Below are 20,189 nucleotides of genomic sequence, written 5' to 3' on the forward strand. Positions count from 1 at the left end.
AATTGAGCAATAATGAAAAAGGAAAATAATGAATGACAACAATATTTCCAAAAGCAGCTGTAGCGAGGAACAGGTTCAGCTCTAACACAGGTCAGTAGTAACACCTAAATAAGAAATAAGTTTGAGAGATCTCACTCAGCTGCTATATTTTCAGTTACATGCCAAGATGAAAAACTCATATTTTTCAGCTATGTTGTGGTTTTCAGCTTCAGTAATTTTGTGTTTTCGTCCCTGACCCTAATTTAGTTTTAGTCTTCATTGTTACATTTATATATGTACATTTCCCCCAACTAAGTTTACTTTTTTTCGATGATAGAAACGTGAGAACAGCAGGCAAAGAATTTCGCTGTAAATTTCCTTCTGTTCTCTGTGAATTATGACAAAAAGCTTTGATGATCATTTTTTCATCAGCAAATATCAGAATACTTTCGCAAAAGGAAAAATCCAGAAGACAAATCCATCCAAATCTTGGTTAAAGTTGTTATTTTTAAATCTCTCTCAAAACACAAATGGTGTTGTGATAAATAACAACACATGACTATCCCTTTTGAAATAAATATTTCCATGCTGTTGTGTCCATCTTAATAGAGATGTGGACAAGGTAGTGCAAAATACCTGAAAACTTCAACAGAAAACCTGTTTTCATGCGCTGTTAGTGGTGTTTAGTGAAACTGAAATATACACATGCAACACATCATAAATTTGTAAATATTTATCGGTTTATTACAGTTAAAAAGATGTATGTACATACAGAACATCACCAAACATGGTCATTTTCACCCATTTGCAAAGTAGCCCTCTGCAACTATTGGTTTCAGGATAACTGTCTTACAACGGGGCGGCATTGATTAAGTTTGTCATTTACAACCAAGCACACAAATCAATGTATTTTTCCTCTTTTTCATTTGCAAAATAATACTTAGTAAAGGCATATAACCAAAATAAAACAACAGAAGGATGCTTAGTAAAACAAATTGGTACTGAATTGCTGGTCCAAATCCAAGTTCCTGCTGCCAACACGCGGCTTCGTATGTACACAGGTAGAAACACCTCAGACTGGATCTTGGTCACTGTGGTTAGCAATGAAGACTCACATAGAGGTAGTCATGTCTGCATCTGCTCATCCAGTCAAGAGACAACTGACCCAAAAACTTTGCTTTCAACATCGGTTCAATCCGTGGACACAGATCCCTTTACTGACATTAAAGGAAAAGAAGAAAAGTGATTATCCATCTTTGTTGATTAAATCAAACGTCATAAAGGTTTTGCTTGGTGCGCATAAGGCAGTCAAGTAAATGTATGGAGATACTAGAGCGCGGGTGTGGGGGGTTGTGGGCATGTGTGTGTGGGAGGGATTCAGGGTTTCAGGTAAGAGAAAGAGCGGCTTCACATTAAAAGGGCCATTCCACCAAAATTAACTTGGTTTAATTGCAAAAAACGGACATTTACGTAGTTATGTGCTTTCAAGATGAACATGTGATCCTACAACATCAACCTGAACTATCTACAAAGTGCAAGTCGTGTTTTTTTCTGAAAACAAGAGTATTTTTCCTTCCTGTCCAAAACAGCAGATTCTTGATATCAATGTGGTAAAAAAAAAAAAGTCTATTCAAGTTTCACCAATCTTAGTTTAACTATAGTTGAGTTAATAGTCTAAGTTGATGTCACATAATTTTATTTCCCCTGATATTGCAATCTCATGACTCAAACCTGATATGCCTTCTGAGAAAACGTGGGGGGGGGGAGACAAAGATTTTGGTCATTTCTGTTGGAAAAGCCCCCGCTTCTGCAGAATAAAAAAGCAAGTCAGTTTTGGTGGAATTCCCCTTTAATGCCTAAGACAAGTGAGACGCAAGCTAATGCACATCCACTTGGTAGCATAATGGCATTATCTTCCATTGCACTCTTGTCTTTTTGTAAAACTCTCATCACATTACAGATTTTGTAATACTGAGTCTACCGTAACGTCAGATTACTGTACAGAGTAAAAGGAAAAATAAGACAGAAAGAAACTAGACCCAAATTTACATTGTAACGACCAGTTGCTTGTCATCAAGTACAGTCAGTGGCCATAGACACAAGGAATAGCCAAACAAACACATAAAAAAAGACCATTAAGGCTGCTTGTCAATGTAGATTAAGTAGGATAAGCATTGCCACACAATGCTTCGATACCCTTTGCAATATACAAAAAGGGAGCATTTGCAGATACACCAAATAGCCACTAAATCAAAGTCCTCTATGCAAAAACGCCCGATTCTGACCCAGAAATCATGTCAAATATGTGTTCAACATGCTTGTTTCCTGTACAAAATAACCAGGCAAGAAAAAGACAAGTTGTATGATCCAGAAAAGAAAAGCAAAAGGAGCAAAATGACTTTGATTCTGCGATGCTCTCCATGGCCTAAAATCACAGACAATAGAAAAATAAACACCAGCTATTCTCCAATTATTTTGGATGCACCAGTACGCAATACATGGTCGTCATTTTAATCCGAGTCACACTTTGAACTGACTGGGCCAGTCGCTGATCTCCATCTCCTCCACATTAAAACTACATTCGATCAGCCCAGTCCAGTTTCTGCCCCACCTCCCATCATCCTCTGCGTCTTCATACACTGGCATTCTCAACCTTGCAAAATGGCACATGAAAAAAGTAAAAACAGACTGAATGTAAAAATGGGTCACAGCACTGTCGCTGCATACCTAATGCACATCTCACTTTTGAGTACTCGTTGAAGGCATTTTTCACACAATTGTTTACAGCTAAAAGTAAATACACAAAAAAAGAAAGAAACTTCCAAAGCTTTTATATAAAACCCAGGAATGCAATGCCTCCGGTGTGTTGTTGAGCGTGAACACAGAAAGCCCTTTTTACAATTTTTTTTTTTTGTCTTTTTCCGACAGTCTTGTACTGTAACTGCGTTAAGCTCAAATATGCACCTTGTTGTGTTGTCTCATCGTTGTGTCCAAACGATTTGATCTGTGAGAAAACCACCAGGCCTGACGCCAAATCAAAAAGGTCAGTGGATTTGTCCCTCGTCAGGTTTTCGAGTGAAGTCTGTATCAGTGTTGGAGTGGATCGAATCCCGCCTCCTGCCCTCCCCCCCTCCCCCGTCTTGTACAGCATATGTTTCAGTCCACGAAAAGCAGCAACAGGTTCTGCTGGTAAATTAGAAGCAGCGGTACATCGTTCCCCCGACCCAGCCCCACCCCGAGGTGAGCTGTGGCGATCTCATCACTCAGGCCTCCCTGTGTAGGAGAGCGAACCACAGCTCACTAAAAACACACCAAGCTGCTGCAAAAAAAAAGTAGACCCACACATTTCAATACAAAACAGAATCATGATTGAATATAGAGCTGGGATGCAACACATTTTCTAAAAGAAAAAAAAAAAGTTTGGTTTGATTACCTTTTGTTGGGATTTTTAATGTACAGTCACTTGAAATAATACTAACTGAATACACATTTCATCATTTAGAAAAAAAAAGAAAACACTCAATGTAAATTGATTTAAAATAATCAATCCTGATCTGAACTGCAATAAGCCATTTCGCTTGCAATGAAGAAAGCAGGATATGGGAATCTTAAAATATCTCATAGCCACACAGACCCTTTTACAGTTCAACAGAGCAAGTTCCTTTAAGATTGACAGGATAAAACTTCCCCAAAGAAAGTTACAAGTATATTCTGAGACATTTATATTTAATTGATACAAATTTACATGATAAACCGTTTGTGAAAAAGATAAAATACTTATTTATGAAACGAAATGCCCCCATTCGAAATAACCAATGAGAGGCTACTGTGTTTTTTCTTAATATAGAGGATGCCGAATGTGTTTTTAAAAAGTGCATAAGAGCAGCAGCATTGCTGGGACAGTGTGGGACAAAAGAGGATATTTAAAAAAAAAAAAAAAGTTAAATTACAAATCTAAATAAAAGGGAACATTTTCCATCATGTAACTAAGATTCTTAGGAGACCCGGTCAAAAAAATAAAATAAACAACTACAGAAAAATGAGGGATATTAACTAAAAAAGGAAGTGTTACCTGTCAATGTTTTATAATCAAACCTTTTTTGAAGCTCTGATACACTAACCACTTGCTCCAGAGATCCAGATAACGTCTTTTTAAAAACGCTTGATATGTTGGTCAATGATCAACTGAATGACAGCTATGCAGCCCAACACTGAAGATAATATCCAATAAGTAAACAAACTAAAAATTGCACTCAAGGCAACAACCAGGATTTGTATACATATATAAAAACATCTATCATTTATCCCATCACCTATGTATGTTTGACTTTTTTCAATACTTTTTTGTCACACAAAAGCAATATAGACGGGGGGGTCACAGCACCACCCGTTTTGGAGAAAAGTCCAACTTGCTTTTTTTTCCTCAAGCATGTATGATTGGCATTTCTCATATGTATACATTACTAGCTTAATGTTTAACAACTACTGCTGCTTTTTGTTAAAAAGATCTCCAGTCACCCTATTTTACAACTGATATCGCTTGCTTTAACAGATTAATGCAACAACAAAAGGAACACAAAGAAAAGGGAAAAACAAAAGTAAAAACAGCAGTAATAAAGAAGAATTATTGAAATAATTTATATCTTTGTATTCTCATGGACAATTGCGTTTAGAAATGAACCACTGGATCACTCTAAACATAGGCACAGTTTTTAAAAAACAAAACAAAAACATAAAAAGGTTTTAAAAAAAAATGGAAATCTAAACACGCCATCATTAGACCTTTGTTCTCTATGGTCAAGAAGCAATTGACATAAGTTATCTTGAGTAAAGGTGATGTTAAAAAAAAAGGGAATATCAAAAGAAAATAACAAAATGACAAAGTTAAAATTACAGCAGCAGCAGTAAATGTGAAGTTCCAAAGACTTTTTTTTGTTTGTTTTTGCATACAATTGTATCCTTGCTCACATAATAGATGCTTGTAATTACTGTAAATACATTGGCAATGGGAGCACGGTTTATATGGTTGCCACTTAGCTCACAGTTACTCAATATATATAACTTTATATATCTTCAGTTTTGGCAAAGGATGGAAATATTTTCCTCTTGTATGATTCGGAATGAAAGATGAGCGGGGGTGGCTGGGGTCTTAAAATGACCGTGATAAACTCTGGAGTTACACAGAAGTCAAGCCTCCCGAGATTCGCTTTGTTTCTGCCCAAGGATGGTGAAAGAAACATTTTCTTCTTTGATTTCCTCTGCTTGTATTTGCCCCCGACACTGATTGTGGCGAGTCTGTTTTCTTTACAGTGTATGATACACGTAATGGGGGCGGGCAGGCGAGAGGGTGCAGAGCAAGTGGAGGGTTTGGAGTTAAGTAGGACTGGGATTGAGCTGCTCTTGGCTCAGACCATGGCACGGTATGGTCCCTGCATCTTGAGGAACTGGATGATGAAGGAGGGGCCTCCCGCAACAATCTGGGGCGGCAGGTGGCTGAGGGGACAGTTCTCGATGCTCATGATGGACAGCTTGCTGCAGAGGGCCAGCTCAAACGGGAGGCTGTGCAGGTTGGGGTTGTCGTTGAGGTACAGTTCCTCCAAATTCTCCAGTGTACCTGAGGACAGACATCAGTTACTGTTAGTTGAGGTGCGTACTGTAGCTGATGCTGTCATCCAGGGAAGCGAGGTCTGAAATTAACACCCTCCGAGCAATACGTGTCAATAAAATAGGATTTTCAGGAAGAAAAAAAGTGCCCCTCATCACTCTTACTTACTGAATCATGATGCTCAGGGCTGCATGTAACTATTATTTTTATTATTGATAACTGCCTTTTTTTCTTTATTTATGTTTAGTCTAAAAAAATGTCAAAAAAGATGCAGAAATGCCCATCACAATTTCAAAGACCAAAGGTGAAGTCTCCAAATTACATGTTTTATCCGACCATCAGTCCAAACCCCAAAAGTATTCAATTTACTATAATACGTGGCAAAGAAAAGCAGAATGTATGGTATTTTTGCTTAGAAAATTAATGAAAGGGTTAATCAATTATAAAAATAGTTGGTGGTTAATTCTGTCGATCAACTAATCGTTTCAGCCCCAATGATATTGTATTGCTGAATCAATTATTTGTACCACTCCTGGAAAGACATGATATGGTTAAAAAACACTGTAGTGGTCCTTTCATTCACATCCCACCACATGTATTGTAGCACCAGCTAAGGGAAATCATTAATGGCCCTGAAGGGATGATGAAGAGACCGCCATGGTCTTCCTCAACGCTCTGGTATATCATCTCAGTTTTAGTAAGGAAACTTTTTATTTTTTTAATGACAAACTATGAGTGATGATGTTTATACATTTTACATTGTCACACTAAAAATGTATTGAGATATAGTTGTTTCTCATGGCAACCTAAATACCTCCAAGCCATTGGTATACTTAAATTCTGGGTCAAGTCTGAATACTCTAAAAATACACCCACCTTTAGCTCCTTTCTCCATCCATTTTAATCTTTGGCTTAACTCTTAACCTCAGCAGTAACCAGCCTAGCCATGTTGGACCAATCACTCGGAGGAAGGGTCAGAGGTGGGACATACAGTGGACTGTTAAGCTCTTAAATCCAAACAGTTAAGTTTAGCTTTTATCAAGGAAACAATGTTACACTTTAGATGGAGAACCCCCCCCCTCCACTAATTTGTAAAATTAGATCAAAAAATGGCACCAACTCTTCAAATATTGTTGATAGCATAAATAAAAATAACATATTAGAGGTTTTCCTATGTGTGCTCTTTATTAAAAGATTAATTAAATGCATATAAACATACAATGTGCAGGTCTTTCCATGCGGGAAAATCGTGGCTAGAATAACTTCAGTTTTACATTGTCACTAAAAAAATAGTGAGTTTCTATTATTGTTTTATTCTATTTTTGCATTTAGTTTAATTAATTATGTGTTTAGTTAAGTAATAAAGTATTTTGAAGTCGTGAACCAATTTTGACAGAATCGCGTGCCAAAATTCAAGATTGGGTTTTTAAAAAAATCAGCCAAGTAGTAAGAATTTCCATTTCCTCTCATCTCCTAGACACACACACAATCCAGTTCACTCAGAGTGAAGCATCCCTGGATCAGTTCTGGTTCCCACCATCAATGAAGGACACTGTCCTTTGAGTAGTAAAGCAACAGTTTTCCAGCCCTGAACAGTTTAACAGAGCATGTTACTGATCCAAGTAGTTGGAGGTTTTAGTTTATTTACCAATCTCCTCTGGAAGGTGTTGCAGCAGGTTCTCCCCCAAACCAAGATGAGTCAGGTTGGTGAGGTGACCGATGCCTCTGGGTAACGTAGTCAGCTGATTATTTGTCAACACCAATTTCTAATGAGAGAGTAGGAGCACAGGAAGTTTACAATTTGCTCTAAAAGGTTTGCTGAACTGAGAATTGCATTTCCCAATCAGATAGTATAACTACAAAATGGCACCTTAGATTAAATTACCAAACATACTGTGGAAATAAAAATATCCCACTGGTTGTTGATACAATCAAACCATTTATCACCCAGTTATATCCAACACCAATGTCCATTCCTCACAGAGACCAACTGTGGATGATTATCTACATATCATACATAGACAGCATGTCCACTAACCTAAACTCCTTAAAACTAAAATTATTTGCATATAGCGAAGGATTAGGCTCTCACATTTTTTTGTTTGTTGTAATGACACTACATGAGTTTGAGTATCTTTTAACCCACTAACCTTGGATTGGGTATTGCTTAAAAAATGTGTTGATACTAATTCTGATTTTGCTTTCTGCTTCAGGTTCTCATTAGTTCCTGGTTCTAATTACTGGCCTGTTATTAGAGTAAGAAAACAAAATCTACCTTTATTTACAGCAACATTAAAAAGGCATGCATCGCTATCTGCTGCAGTGTCTTTTATGATACTACCACAGGAGTTTCCAAAATCTGATTTTTTTTCAAATCCACTTACAGGCCACCTAAGCCATGAACTGATAATGAGCCATTTCAAATGCCTTTAAAAGTAAAGAGCAACAGCTAAGATTGAGGAAGTGAGAATTGAAGGTGGATAAAACCTTATGGAACATGTTCCTGTATCTCTAAAAATTGCTATTTCATGGCAACAGATACAAACCAGATATAACAAAATTCTGTAACAACCAAAAACAAAGAGCCTCAAGTATAATGGAGAGAAGTGCATTTCTGGAAACCTTACCTGTAAATCTTTAAGATAAGCAATTTCATTGGGTAGACATTCCAGCTTGTTTTCCTCCAAGTCGAGCTCCCGTAGCTTTCTCAAATTCCCAATACCATGTGGTAACTTCTTGAGAAGATTATTGGACAATATTAACACCTATGAAGACAGTAATGTTTTTCACAATAAGAAACAGATCTAGAGTGACAGTCTAGCATCATGACACAAGCAATAAAGCAATCACTCCTGACATCCTCCTGAATCAAATTATCCATGATGAAATGAATCAAGTGAAACCATGAAAACTTTAAAAAGCCTAAAAAGGTATGCTACATCACACTGCAGTATCAACTGTGCTGATCTAATATTCATGTTTAACAGTAATGATTCAAACATCTTGAGAAAGAAAAAGTGTGTTATGCTTTTCAGCCATATTTTACTTAGGTCACTATAGTTTAGAGGAAAATAGGTTTGACGATAAGAGTTTTAAGGTTTGGGCATAATGGCTTCAACACTTCTATTCCTAATTACTGGGTGCACTAAATATACGATTTATGTAATGAGACTTCCTATTTCTTCAATAAACTCACTGTATTCTGGACTGGCAAGCTGAATTCCTACTATTTGTCTATGCAAGACTCACCTCCAGAGAGACTAAACCACAAACGTCCTCTGGGATTTTTGTCAGCTGATTGGTGGCCAGGTTAAGCTCGACCATGCTAGTCCATGTGCCAAAGTCCAATGGCAGAGACGTTAACTGGTTGTCCTGGAGAAGACAATGGCATACCATTATTAGCAAAATAAGTGACAATTCAGAGGGTCAACACAAGGACTGTGGAAGAGGCCGAGTAGACCAGTGCACTATGCCAGCTGTTACCTGGCACCAGGAGAAAATGTTTCCAGCTGAGATTTAAATCCAAACTACATCCAGTATGGACATACACCAAGTAACAAGTTGCCTGACTGTGCATGCCTGGCTTAAGGCCAATACAAACTTCATCAGAGGTGCTGTTCAGGCTGCCTCAGTTCTGAACAACGGTTGAGATAAATATGAGCTAATTTTTTGCATTTTTTCAACACAGTTCCACTCTATGGTGTTGAACTAAAGTGGCACAACTGGCATTTAACACACACCAGGAGATGCAGCTCTGATGGAAAGATTCTCACCCCACCTTCAAGAATAGACGCTCTAAAAAAGTATGCTCAACTTAGCTTCTTTAAAATAATGAAAGATACATCATTGGACCTCGTTCTGTTTAAGTGTATGATTATATCAGCTTTTACAGTACCATCTTGGTTGTGTTAAAAAGTCAACAGTCCACAATGCTGAACACCTAAAAAACAGTGGATTTACCACTTCAGATTTACATTCCTCACAGCGTATGATTTGTTTAAGATTTAGAACTTATATATTACTCATGTGAGTGCATAATTTTTATTTTTGACACAGTATAGCTCAGGTATGACCAGTTCAATTCAATCTCACATGTTCCCACATGCCTTTTTCATGCAAGATATTTTGACACGTCACAGCAGGAAAAGAACAGCTGTAAATAATAAAATTAATGATGGCTGAATTACATTTAGTTGCTTCTTTTCAGGGTACTGGTGTTGTGCATGCTGGCTCGATGTCACACTATGACAAGTCATATGTCTGCTGTTAAAAAGGCCTATTAATGACAGATTTTAAAATCTTGTGATGCCTTTATAATACCTGGCACTGGCAAAAATAAAAGTAGAAAGCAGAAAAAAATAAGACTGTATTCATGATCTTTTGTACATTGTTTAGAAATTGTAAAAACTGTTGACATAAGAATTTATGTCACTAATTTCATGGACAAACATGCATATATACCTTCATGTTAAGCTTGCTTAACACTTTGGCCCTGGAGAAGATACCAAAGGGGATCTTGTTGATGCGGTTGTGCTCCATGTTGAGGGAGTAGATGGTGGAGAACTGGGATGGTCCTCCCACAGGGTACGACTGGAAGCAGTTCCTCGCCAGTGTTAGACTGGTCAGGTTGACCAAACTTGACAGTAGGCCCTGGTCAAGCACAGAAACAGAGACATGACAGAAACCATAAGATCAGGACAGGACTCTATCACTGTAAGCTGTGATTTTTACTCTGGATGCACTAGAAGCCCTTGGACATACACAAGAAGTGGATTAGCTCAATGCAAGTCAAAGAACAAGTATTTTAGAGGAGTAACACGGGTACAGAGAGCTTGAGGCTCCAACATGAATTTGTTGTTTGCAGGAAATAGTTGATGTCAGCATAATTGAAATTAAGACTGCAAGTGATGATTATCATCATTATTTGTTATCATGTAGCAATTATATTTAAAATGACTATGTCATGTCTATTTTTGGTTCTACTTACCTCTGGCAACACTGAAATGTTGTTGTTTTCAAGGTTTAGCTCCTCCAGTTCTCGACATTTGGCTAATGATCTGGGGATGGCTGACAATCTGTTGTATCTCAGACCTAAGCGATTTATGCTTGCCAGATTGCCTGCAACAACAAAAGAAAAATGTATCTAAAGAAAACTTGTTTATACTCTCAGTTTTTTCAAACGTAGTTGGAGTCACAGACTGGCAAAATAAAACAAAAAGCAAAAGCACACGTAAAGGGACGATCACAGAGACGCACCGCTACAGGCGCAGCCACTTCAAAAATGCCAAAACAGCTGGTGCGCCTGTGGAGCAAGGCTGCGTGCGCCCCTGCTCCGCTGTCCAACAGTTAGCCTATTTACCGGCATAGTAAACGGCATTATACTCACCAGATTCTTGCAGTGAAAAGTTGAGATTATTTTAACTTTTATTTGCGTCTAAAACCGCTAGAAAAACGCGACTCAAGAGAGGAGCGCATGCCAGGCGTGCCGTATCATAGGAAAGCAACGGTTTTGCTGCCGACGAGTTTCTAGCAGCGCATCTCTGTGTGATCGCCCCTTAACTTGGCTTTTGAGTCCTAAAATATTCTTAAATTACCTATAGTTTCTGGGAGGTCCAAGAGCTCATTGTGCTGCAAGTCGAGGTTGGTTATCTGTGTGCAATTCCCAATCTCCTTCGGTAGGTGTTCCAACTGGTTATGGGCAACATCCAGAGTTATGAGGTTACATAGCTCCCCTGCAGAAAGATGCACACCAAATTCAGATGTATATATATGTATTACTGCTGGAACTGAAGAAGGGTGTGTACTCAATGACCATTAGTGCTATTAGTGAATTTGTACTGAACAGACTAAGATGTGTAAATTACATTACGCACACAAGATGACCTGCTCTCTGGTTGGAAATGAACACTAGCTAAATGCTATAAACCCAGTAGTAGCTGACAACCTCCCACAATTATTTGACTTCTTGTGGCCACAAGGTAAAAAGGTTGGCTTCTTGCCCTGTCTAAATTTGAGTAAAGTGTCCTGTCTTTACACGTAGGATTTGCTCACCTATCTCTGCGGGCAGCTGTTTAATCTTGTTCTCACGAATGCTGAGCATAGTGAGCTTGGATAGGTTTCGGATGTCCTTCTCCACTGTTGTGATGCGGTTGAAGCGCAGGTACAGCGTGGTCAGAGAGGTCAGCCGGTAGACAACAGCCGGTATCTCTCTCAGCTTGTTGTGCCGGAGGTCGAGCATTCGAAGCTTCTTAAGGGAGTCCAGAGAGTCAGGCAAACTGGTCAGGGAGTTCTCACTTAGGGCCAAAGTGACCAGGCCTGATAGGCAACCCACCTCAGCCGGCAGGCTCTGCAGCTTGTTGCTGTATAAGTAGAGTTCAGCCAGCTGCGTCAACTCCTTAATGGAGGTGGGCAGCATGTGAATGGACCGTTTAGATAGGTCCAGTCTCATTGAGTTCTCCTCCCGGCACTTGTTAAGCTCTTTGATCACCTCAGCATTGCTGGACTTCTTACGCGTACCTGGTGCAGGGTTTGGCCGCTTTATCGTGTTGTCAACAGAGAAGGCAACACCCGGTGTTGAGCTGCTGGTGTCCTTCTTTCCTTCTTTGGCATCTTTCCCTTTGGTCTTCGTTTCTTTGCCACCATCCTTGACTAAGCTGGCTAGAGCCTTGGCCTCCTTTTCCCTCTCTTTCCCCGCTGGACCACCTTTGGGGTCCTTTTCTTTCGAATCTTTTTCTTTGCCTAAAGTACTACTCATGTCGACGTTATCGGGCCTCCTGCAGAGTTGCTCATGGGAGTCTCTCGTCAGGTTACTTATTCGGGAAAAAAGGGACGCGGACTGCCAAGAAGGCTTTTAAAGAAAACATCCCTGTGCAGGCCCACACATTTATGATTATCCTTGAAATAAAGGCCTTGTGATCCAAAGTTTTTTTGGATATTTTTACTACTTTGTTCCTTTGTTAAAGTGCCATGGGAGAAAAAATCCTTTGAAGTAGTTGGATTGTGGCACCCATGGGCCACATGCTTAAGTGTTTGAACTGCATACAATCCCAAGACCTTCGGCTATAAGTTCTTTCAGGCTGCAAAGGTCATCAAGGTTTTTTTTTTAAATCCCTCGAAGATTTGCTGTTGGGGAAAAGAAAAAGAAATTTTCTTCATATTTACAATTTCATTTGACATTTTTACAAACATTCTCAGCATTTTGAATTTCAACAGGCCTGCCTGAAAAAGTTTCTGGTCTTAGTATTTGTCACTTGTTTCTATAATTTCAAACACTTAACAGTATATTCCTAAGGCTCATCCTTTTCGTTTTCTGCCAAATTACGGAGAGAAATAAACTGATCTGTTCCAAAAGGAACAAAACTATTTTCATCTGAATGTTCTGCCCTCATGCATCCAAAACTTGTTGTGTTTCCTACTAAAAAAAGACACTACTCACCACAGTTTACAGTAAACATAGACTTCTTGTGGCGAACACATATCAGAATATGCTTCCACTGTTAGAAAGTGATGAAGAAATTGGGAAGACAATGCAAATAAGATGCCTATACTGCATCAGATTCCCTTAAATAAACACTGATAATTTCACAAATTTAAAAAATGAAAATAATGAGTCCTATATAAACTAGATCTTTTTATTTTGGTCTCCAATGTCAGTCATGCTCGACCAACCTGGCCAACTAGGCAAATGGAAGAAATGTGTGATTTTTTTTATATCACCAACTTGATTGATGTGATTTTTAAAAAAGTGACAATGATGTCATTTGATGCATTAGTACTTATCCGCACAAACACTTTTACAGAGTGTCAGTCTTAAGCCGCCTCCTTGTTTTGAGCACTGGATGATGATTAGTTACTATGCAAATGTTTGATTGTTTTGCTAGATGTATTGCATATTGTCTTAAACAGATTCACCTGTGTGTCTGTTATTTAGGTGGCATCTATACTGAAAGGATTTGACACTGTTGGAAATGTAAGTGAATAACCTCGTCATTGAGCATGACCCTCTACCACCATCATAACGAGGAACTTGACAAGCTCGTCCGCAGGATCAGAATCAACAGAACAGCATCGGTTACGTTAAGCCCAAGTAATTTCCGATCCAGTGTTTATTTGCGCTGGTAGGCAGCCTTCAAAAATTCCCCGCTTCACTCTGTTGAAAAACCGATACTGCACATTGATGACGATGAGTGAGTGAAAACAAACTGCAAATAAGCAGTTTCAAATACTTAACACTGACGACCTGCAGCAGCAAGCGATGCCACATTTTGCAGGTGAACCACACTTCTAAAGATCTGCTGTCAGTTGAAAACTTTTTCATGCTGAAAAGAAAGAGGGCCTGTCCAAGACTTCCTGCCACAACAAAACCACACTGACACTCCTCGCTCAACAGATATTATGCATAATACTATAGTATTTAATAAACTATCATATAAACAAATTTTAAGGTGGACCTACTGTGGGCTGAGTGTGCAATGTAAGATACATTATGTAGAAAAAATAACCTAATACAATAAAAAAAGGAGCCTTAATACGCAATACACTAGACAATATTCTTCCTTAAACGTGAGACACTAACAGGTTTGGTGGGCTGTCAGTACCATATTATACATGGTATTACTGGTGTGTTGTGCTAGTCTAAGCAAATCTGTTGAATGTACTAAGGATAACCTCACCAACTTACTCCTACTAAACAAACATGGCCCAGCGGGTATTGACATTACTGTAAGCCTACAGCCCCACCTAAACATGCATTCAGCTATTTAGCCATACCCTATGAAGTCTGTAACGCAACAATCACAGTGAGTATTTACGTCTCAAAGACATCCAGACGAAACACAAAACCCTTTGGATCTTTACACATGACAAACTGAGCCAGAATGTCTCTGGCGACCTGTCTCTGTTTAGTCTCTGTTGCTGTTGTACCTCTGTGACTGTGTAAAGCTCTCCTGCACTAGTACAAGCTAAGCCGTGGCAAAAAGAGAGGCAGGTTTGGCTCAGGATCAGAGCTAAGTGAAAAGGTTAGGACTGCTGAGAGTAATCTTTAGAAATGGCCTTCAAAGCATGAAGCCCCCACAACAACAGGTCATATAACCTTTTGGGTAAAAGAAATGTTGGGTCAATAGCAGCACCCCTTACATGATAGAATGCTTGACAGTGTGTTCTGTAAATAAAAAAGGTATCCACTGCTCTTTCAGTCTGTCATAAATAAGAGGGTGAACATCTAACGCTGGCTGTAATGGGCGCATCTGTGTACAAAATAATTATTAACATAAAATAAGAACAGGCAGGCCAGCCCAATTGCTGGGGCCATCTAAACCAAACTGTGCAAGCAACTTCCTTTTATGGTTGTACACTCTATGTCCCTGCCCTAGTACATCATTCTGTTTAACAAACTGCATGTAAACGTTATCTGTATAGATTTATCTCTGTATTTAAGGACTTAACATTTTCTGCTTAGACCTAATAAAAGGCCGAATGGGACCAGAAGAAAACTTAACATTCAATTGAGCGAGTTAATTTCCTAGTTAATTTTTACTATTTGTAATATCATTTAAGACTATCATATCAATACTGAATTTTTTGGCAAAGAAAACAAGCTTAGTAGCTCATGCAGGAACTCTGTTATTGTTTGCCCAGGTCAAGAAAACAAAATATTGACCAAACCAAAGCAGACATACTCTTAGTTGCGTCTTTCAAATGCATGCAGAGGTTTCTGAAAAACAGCACAACAGTTGTAATATTCAGGTCACTAAAGAAGCTCTGACTTCAGAAAAAGAAAAGGAGGACAACAAAACAGTGGGTAATAGCTGGGTACAATGTTTTTTTTTAAAATAACACAAAACCAATGGTTCATGATATTCAGTTACTTTTCCATCCCTGACAAGCTAAAGGTAGTGCCCACTTGTTGTGCATGAATGTAATGACTGGATAGCCTTAACAGTCTGTCATATCCCTTGATAAGGGAAGGGATATGCAGAGATGTAAACAACCCATTAGCTGTGCACAAAACGCAGAATCAATTGGTGGCCATACAATTAAACATGTTTTGATCAGAAAACTGCACTACTGATGGGTGCTCTGTATCTGTTTACAGCCTTTACATCAGCCTTCACAACTGTCTACTATCCAGGTGTGGGCGGATTATTTTCAAGATGTCCTCATGGCGTATGTTGGCCAAAACCATTGGATAATGTTAATTCAGCAGGCAAGTGATCCAGCTATGAAAAAACTTGCAAGCATTTTATGAGTTCCATGAAGTTAGGACTACTCATTTAGTAGACAAAGTGAGGTTCAACTCATATACAGCTTTGAAGAAAAGCTAATGCATGTCCATCAACACTCACACAATACCACCATAAAGTGCTATTACACACTTGGACTTCAAGGCAGCTACAACCCACACAGAGACTAATCAAGTTTCCATTAAGGATGTCTTGGGCCCATCTGATAATGCCAGTGCATTTAGGCCTAAGCAGAATTGTCAACTGTTCTCGTGCTTTCGTTTGTTTATCCATTACAACGCCTTTTGGATCAAATAAGAAATGTATCAACGTTAGCTAATCAGAGAATACAATAAAACACGTGTAAAGCAAATGTAACAAACTGAAGTGCTATGATATGGCAGATTGCATTACAGATTCGGATTCAGGAATTACCTAAAACCCAGCTCCTGTGTTATTGCTTGACAGTATGCTACTACCCAAGTACAAGAAATGGCCTCTAAATGGTTATCCGTGTAATATTGGGGGGGTTGCAAAACAGAGGTGAGGTGGCAACTATCAGCTACTGCTACTACACAGCACTCCACAGGAAGGCAGCTAGCTTGATGGCTACGTGTGCCAATGACAAATCCTTGAAAACAGATTACCGATAAAACGGTACCAGGTCGGGAAGTCAAGTCGCCTTTCGAGATCAATTAATTTACATAATATGAACACCCAAGGAAAGCATTCCGGGTCGGTGCCACTGTATGGTCATTGGTGTGACAATAATGACGTTACCTTGGCGCGGACAGTTATAATGCTACACGTTACATTGTGACTGTTAATCTAACATCTACTAGCTAACTAATTGTCGTTACCCAACTCACAGACGCTGAAAATGTCTAAGCTAAGACAGCCTTGAAACTGACTGGGAGAACATATCTACAATAACGTTACACATCTCTAGCGACCAATCTTCCAAAAGAGAACAATACACTGGCTACAAAAACGACTGACAACAAGGCAGGAAATAAAAGCAGCTAAGCTAAACGTCAACAGCAAAGCAAACGTCAGTTATGCCAGACTGCTAACTTGCTAACGTCAGCTAGCGAGCAACTTAGCCCACCAGCTAACAGTGTTTTAGCGAGCGATCGTGAGTCAAACGAGGAAGAGTACAGCACGGCCAAGATGGAAAAATAAAACAAACGTCTAGTGCTAAACGTATTATACTGTGCAAATGGTGTCGAGGTTTTCCCTGACATGTTTACTCACATCCAGCGGTTAGCTTTATCTCAAGCAGAGCTAACTGTGTGTGTAGGCCAGAGCAGAGCGGCTGTCGGACGCAGACCGCCCCGTCCGCCGTGAGTTCGACCGAGAGGGGAAACCTCTGCTGCAGCCAGCTGGGCGCAATCGGGCAGCAGACACCTAAAGAGAACAGCCGGGGGAGGCAGTTGATATCCCAGCAGAGCTGCCACTGAAGGCACACAAGGTGCAGACTAACTGTAAAACAGCATCTAAGCGCCGTCCCCGTATTGAACATTAGCCGAGGAAAAAAAGAAAACACTCTGAAAAACAGCGGCCATTCCGAAGCTGAACAAAAGAGTGCGTTCGTACTCACCACCGCAAAATGACACTTTAGAGTTACACACGCCGTAACAAGAGGCTAGCGAGTGTATTATATCTGGAGTGATGCGTAACCGTGCTGCGGGGGGTAAAACGGTTAATGTTAATGTGATAATATAACTGTTTTACCTTCAGAGGTGTGACTCCGCCATCCTTGCTGCTTCCTCCTCTTTTCCTACACTGCTGCTCTGCTGCCCTCCCTCCCCTGCCACCAAACTGCGTCATTCTCACGCCTAACCAATGTTATCACGAGACTTTGAAATACAATCAAATATTCCTGGATAAACATTGACTTTATTTACACATATATAGCTTACACAAGTAAATGACTTGTGTTGTTTCAGTTTTGTATAATAGAAATAATAATAATAATAATTTCAAATATAAGTCCTACATTGATATTTTAACTGACCCCCCCCCCTCCAGAAATGTTTTAGGACAGAAAAAGAATACTCTGCTTGGAATAATAATTAGTGTTTGTGTCCTCCCTCATTGAAAAATCCAGAATATATGAATATGCAAATATTTTTCTTTTCAAAAGCGTAACTACTGGAAACAAGATGTCTTCTACTTCACTGAAAAGTCCATTCTCAGTGTATGTGACCTGGGGGTTTCACGATTCCTCATCACACTTGGGTAAATTTCATCGCATACATCATTCTGCACAGTGAAGCTCAAACAAGTAACTTTAAGCAAAGCTCTTTTTTGAGTGGAGGGGGATTTAAGTAAAGGTGCATTAGTACTGGCAGCAAACATATACTTCAAGTATCAAAAGTAAAAGTACTCATTATGCGGAATTGTTCTTTTCAGAGGTTTATATTATTATATATTATATTATTGGATTGTTATTGTTAATGCATTAACATTCAAGTGGCATTTTCATGTCACAGCTGGAGCAAATTTTAACTACTTATTATGGTGTTGGGCAATTGCATCTATAACAATAAATATACATTTTTTATGATGATATGTTTTAGTATACCATTTTTTGTTCTGTAATGCAACTATTAAATTTAGCTGTCAAATAAATGTATAAGAGTCAACAGTACAATATTTTCCTCTGAAATGTAGTGGAGTGTTAATATAAAGTAGCATAAAATGGAAATCAATCAAAAATTACCTCCAAATTGTACATAAGGACAGTACTTGAGTAAATGTACTTGAATGATTGTATAGTACAATAACTAAAATTACAAAGGCACTTTTGATTATTCCTCACTGGGAAATTATAGGTTTTATGTGACTGTAATCAGTCACTGTCTAAACATGCTAATTAAAATCCCACAAGGAGACTACAAATACAGCAAAAAGAAACAAATTAACAGTGGAAAAACTAAACATTATAGTCATGATTTTGAGTTGTTGTTCGCCTGTAGATGTCAGTAATGCGCAGCCTGAGAAATAAAGCGAAGAAGAAAAGAAGAAGGTCACATGATTCTCGCGGAAGCGTTGTCTTGACAATCGCTGTAATCTTTTCCTGGCGCTAAAGGTGGGATTATCAACAATTAATTTTTATAAACAATGGTTTTGATTTAACGTGTTCGCCCAATGGAAATATAAAGTAGTGTATTGTCAGCAGTAGAGGTAGTTCGCTAAAAGAAAACTACCATTACTTTAGCTGGGTCTGTGCTGTGCCGTTTAGTTACATGCTAAACCTAGCTAGCGAGCCAACTCTAGCTATTATGAAAAACGGGTTCCGAATTTTACTCCCAATCTTTAAATTAGCCAAGCTACTCAGTCTGTCACTTTGCTTTAAAGTTCATGGAAATATATTAGGACATTAACCGATTAACATTAACGCCATCAAAACCATCTTGTTGAAATTGAGGCCGTATAGAATAGAAATGTGCACATTCAACATATTGCAACAGCTAAATTTTACATATATACCACAAGACAGCACTGATGCTGAAATATTTTTCCTTTAGGATGATCTGGTGTTAATTGCGTCTGAGTTACTGATGGTACTGTTGTTGATCTATAGTATACTGACATGTAACTAACTGATGTCACCTGGCTGAAAACCTAAACCTAAAACTTAAGTACAACTGCTAATAATACTTTGGTTTCATGAATCTATGTCAGATAAATATGTTGTATGTAATAAACTAATATGTTTACCTTTCAGCGAGCACTCAGAAGACACAATGCCAGAAGTCAAGTCAATATTCAGAGAAGTTCTGCCTAAACAAGGTTTGTACCACAGCAGTCAGCTATTTGGACAGCAGTAGTTACAAACAAAAGACTGTTTGTGGAGCTCAATACAACATGTGAACTGTTTAGAAATTTGCAAAAGCTTGCAAAATTAGTCAGTGGGTGCTCTGTGCTGTGTGCTCCCTCTTTACAGTCTCTTTTACAGCTCAACACCATTGACATTGTTGCTGTACAAACAGTTATATCATTTGGGTCTGTACCATAGCTGGATAACATAGTATATCTCTGGTGTTAAAAATGTAATGCTTTCTAATGTGAACAAGCTGTTCAGGGGCAGAGCACCAGATGTGTAAAATGTCCAGATGTTTTATGCAGTGAAAGTGATTGGTAAAAACTGACCATAAGTCAAACAGAAATTAAAAACATTGGCTAGCAATTGCATAATGAGTCACAACTGAGAGCCTACAGATATAACAAGCTTACCAATATAACATTTACCCCTATTAGAGGCCTGCTACTAGAATGACTAGCAGACCTGCTTGGCAGCGCTGCTCTCACAGTTGTGGTACTTTATTTAAAAGTATAATTGTAGGTAGAACATTTCTCACTGCTACTGTGCTCGGGGA

At 38.8% G+C, this 20,189-nt stretch overlaps 1 protein-coding gene across 3 annotated transcripts; it reads right to left on the reverse strand.

The window, feature by feature from the left end:
* Positions 1-697: 697 nt before the first annotated feature.
* On the reverse strand, positions 698-17,671 carry shoc2 (SHOC2 leucine rich repeat scaffold protein). Of its 3 annotated transcripts, none has more exons than XM_044189894.1 (9): positions 17,539-17,671; positions 11,636-12,706; positions 11,179-11,316; positions 10,572-10,702; positions 10,046-10,234; positions 8,834-8,956; positions 8,212-8,349; positions 7,233-7,350; positions 698-5,593 (listed from the first exon to the last, which is right to left on the reverse strand). In XM_044189894.1, exons 2-9 carry the CDS (start codon positions 12,336-12,338, stop codon positions 5,385-5,387), a joined length of 1,749 nt encoding a protein of 582 aa, XP_044045829.1. In that variant the 5' UTR covers positions 12,339-12,706; positions 17,539-17,671; the 3' UTR covers positions 698-5,384. The 3 variants fall into 3 exon arrangements, with proteins under 3 accessions (XP_044045829.1, XP_044045831.1, XP_044045830.1); XM_044189896.1 differs by lacking the exon at positions 17,539-17,671 and adding an exon at positions 17,405-17,534; XM_044189895.1 differs by lacking the exon at positions 17,539-17,671 and adding an exon at positions 17,059-17,278.
* Positions 17,672-20,189: the final 2,518 nt, after the last annotated feature.

The sequence above is a fragment of the Siniperca chuatsi genome, linkage group LG3 (assembly GCF_020085105.1).
Source record: "Siniperca chuatsi isolate FFG_IHB_CAS linkage group LG3, ASM2008510v1, whole genome shotgun sequence".
Lineage (NCBI taxonomy): Eukaryota > Metazoa > Chordata > Actinopteri > Centrarchiformes > Sinipercidae > Siniperca > Siniperca chuatsi.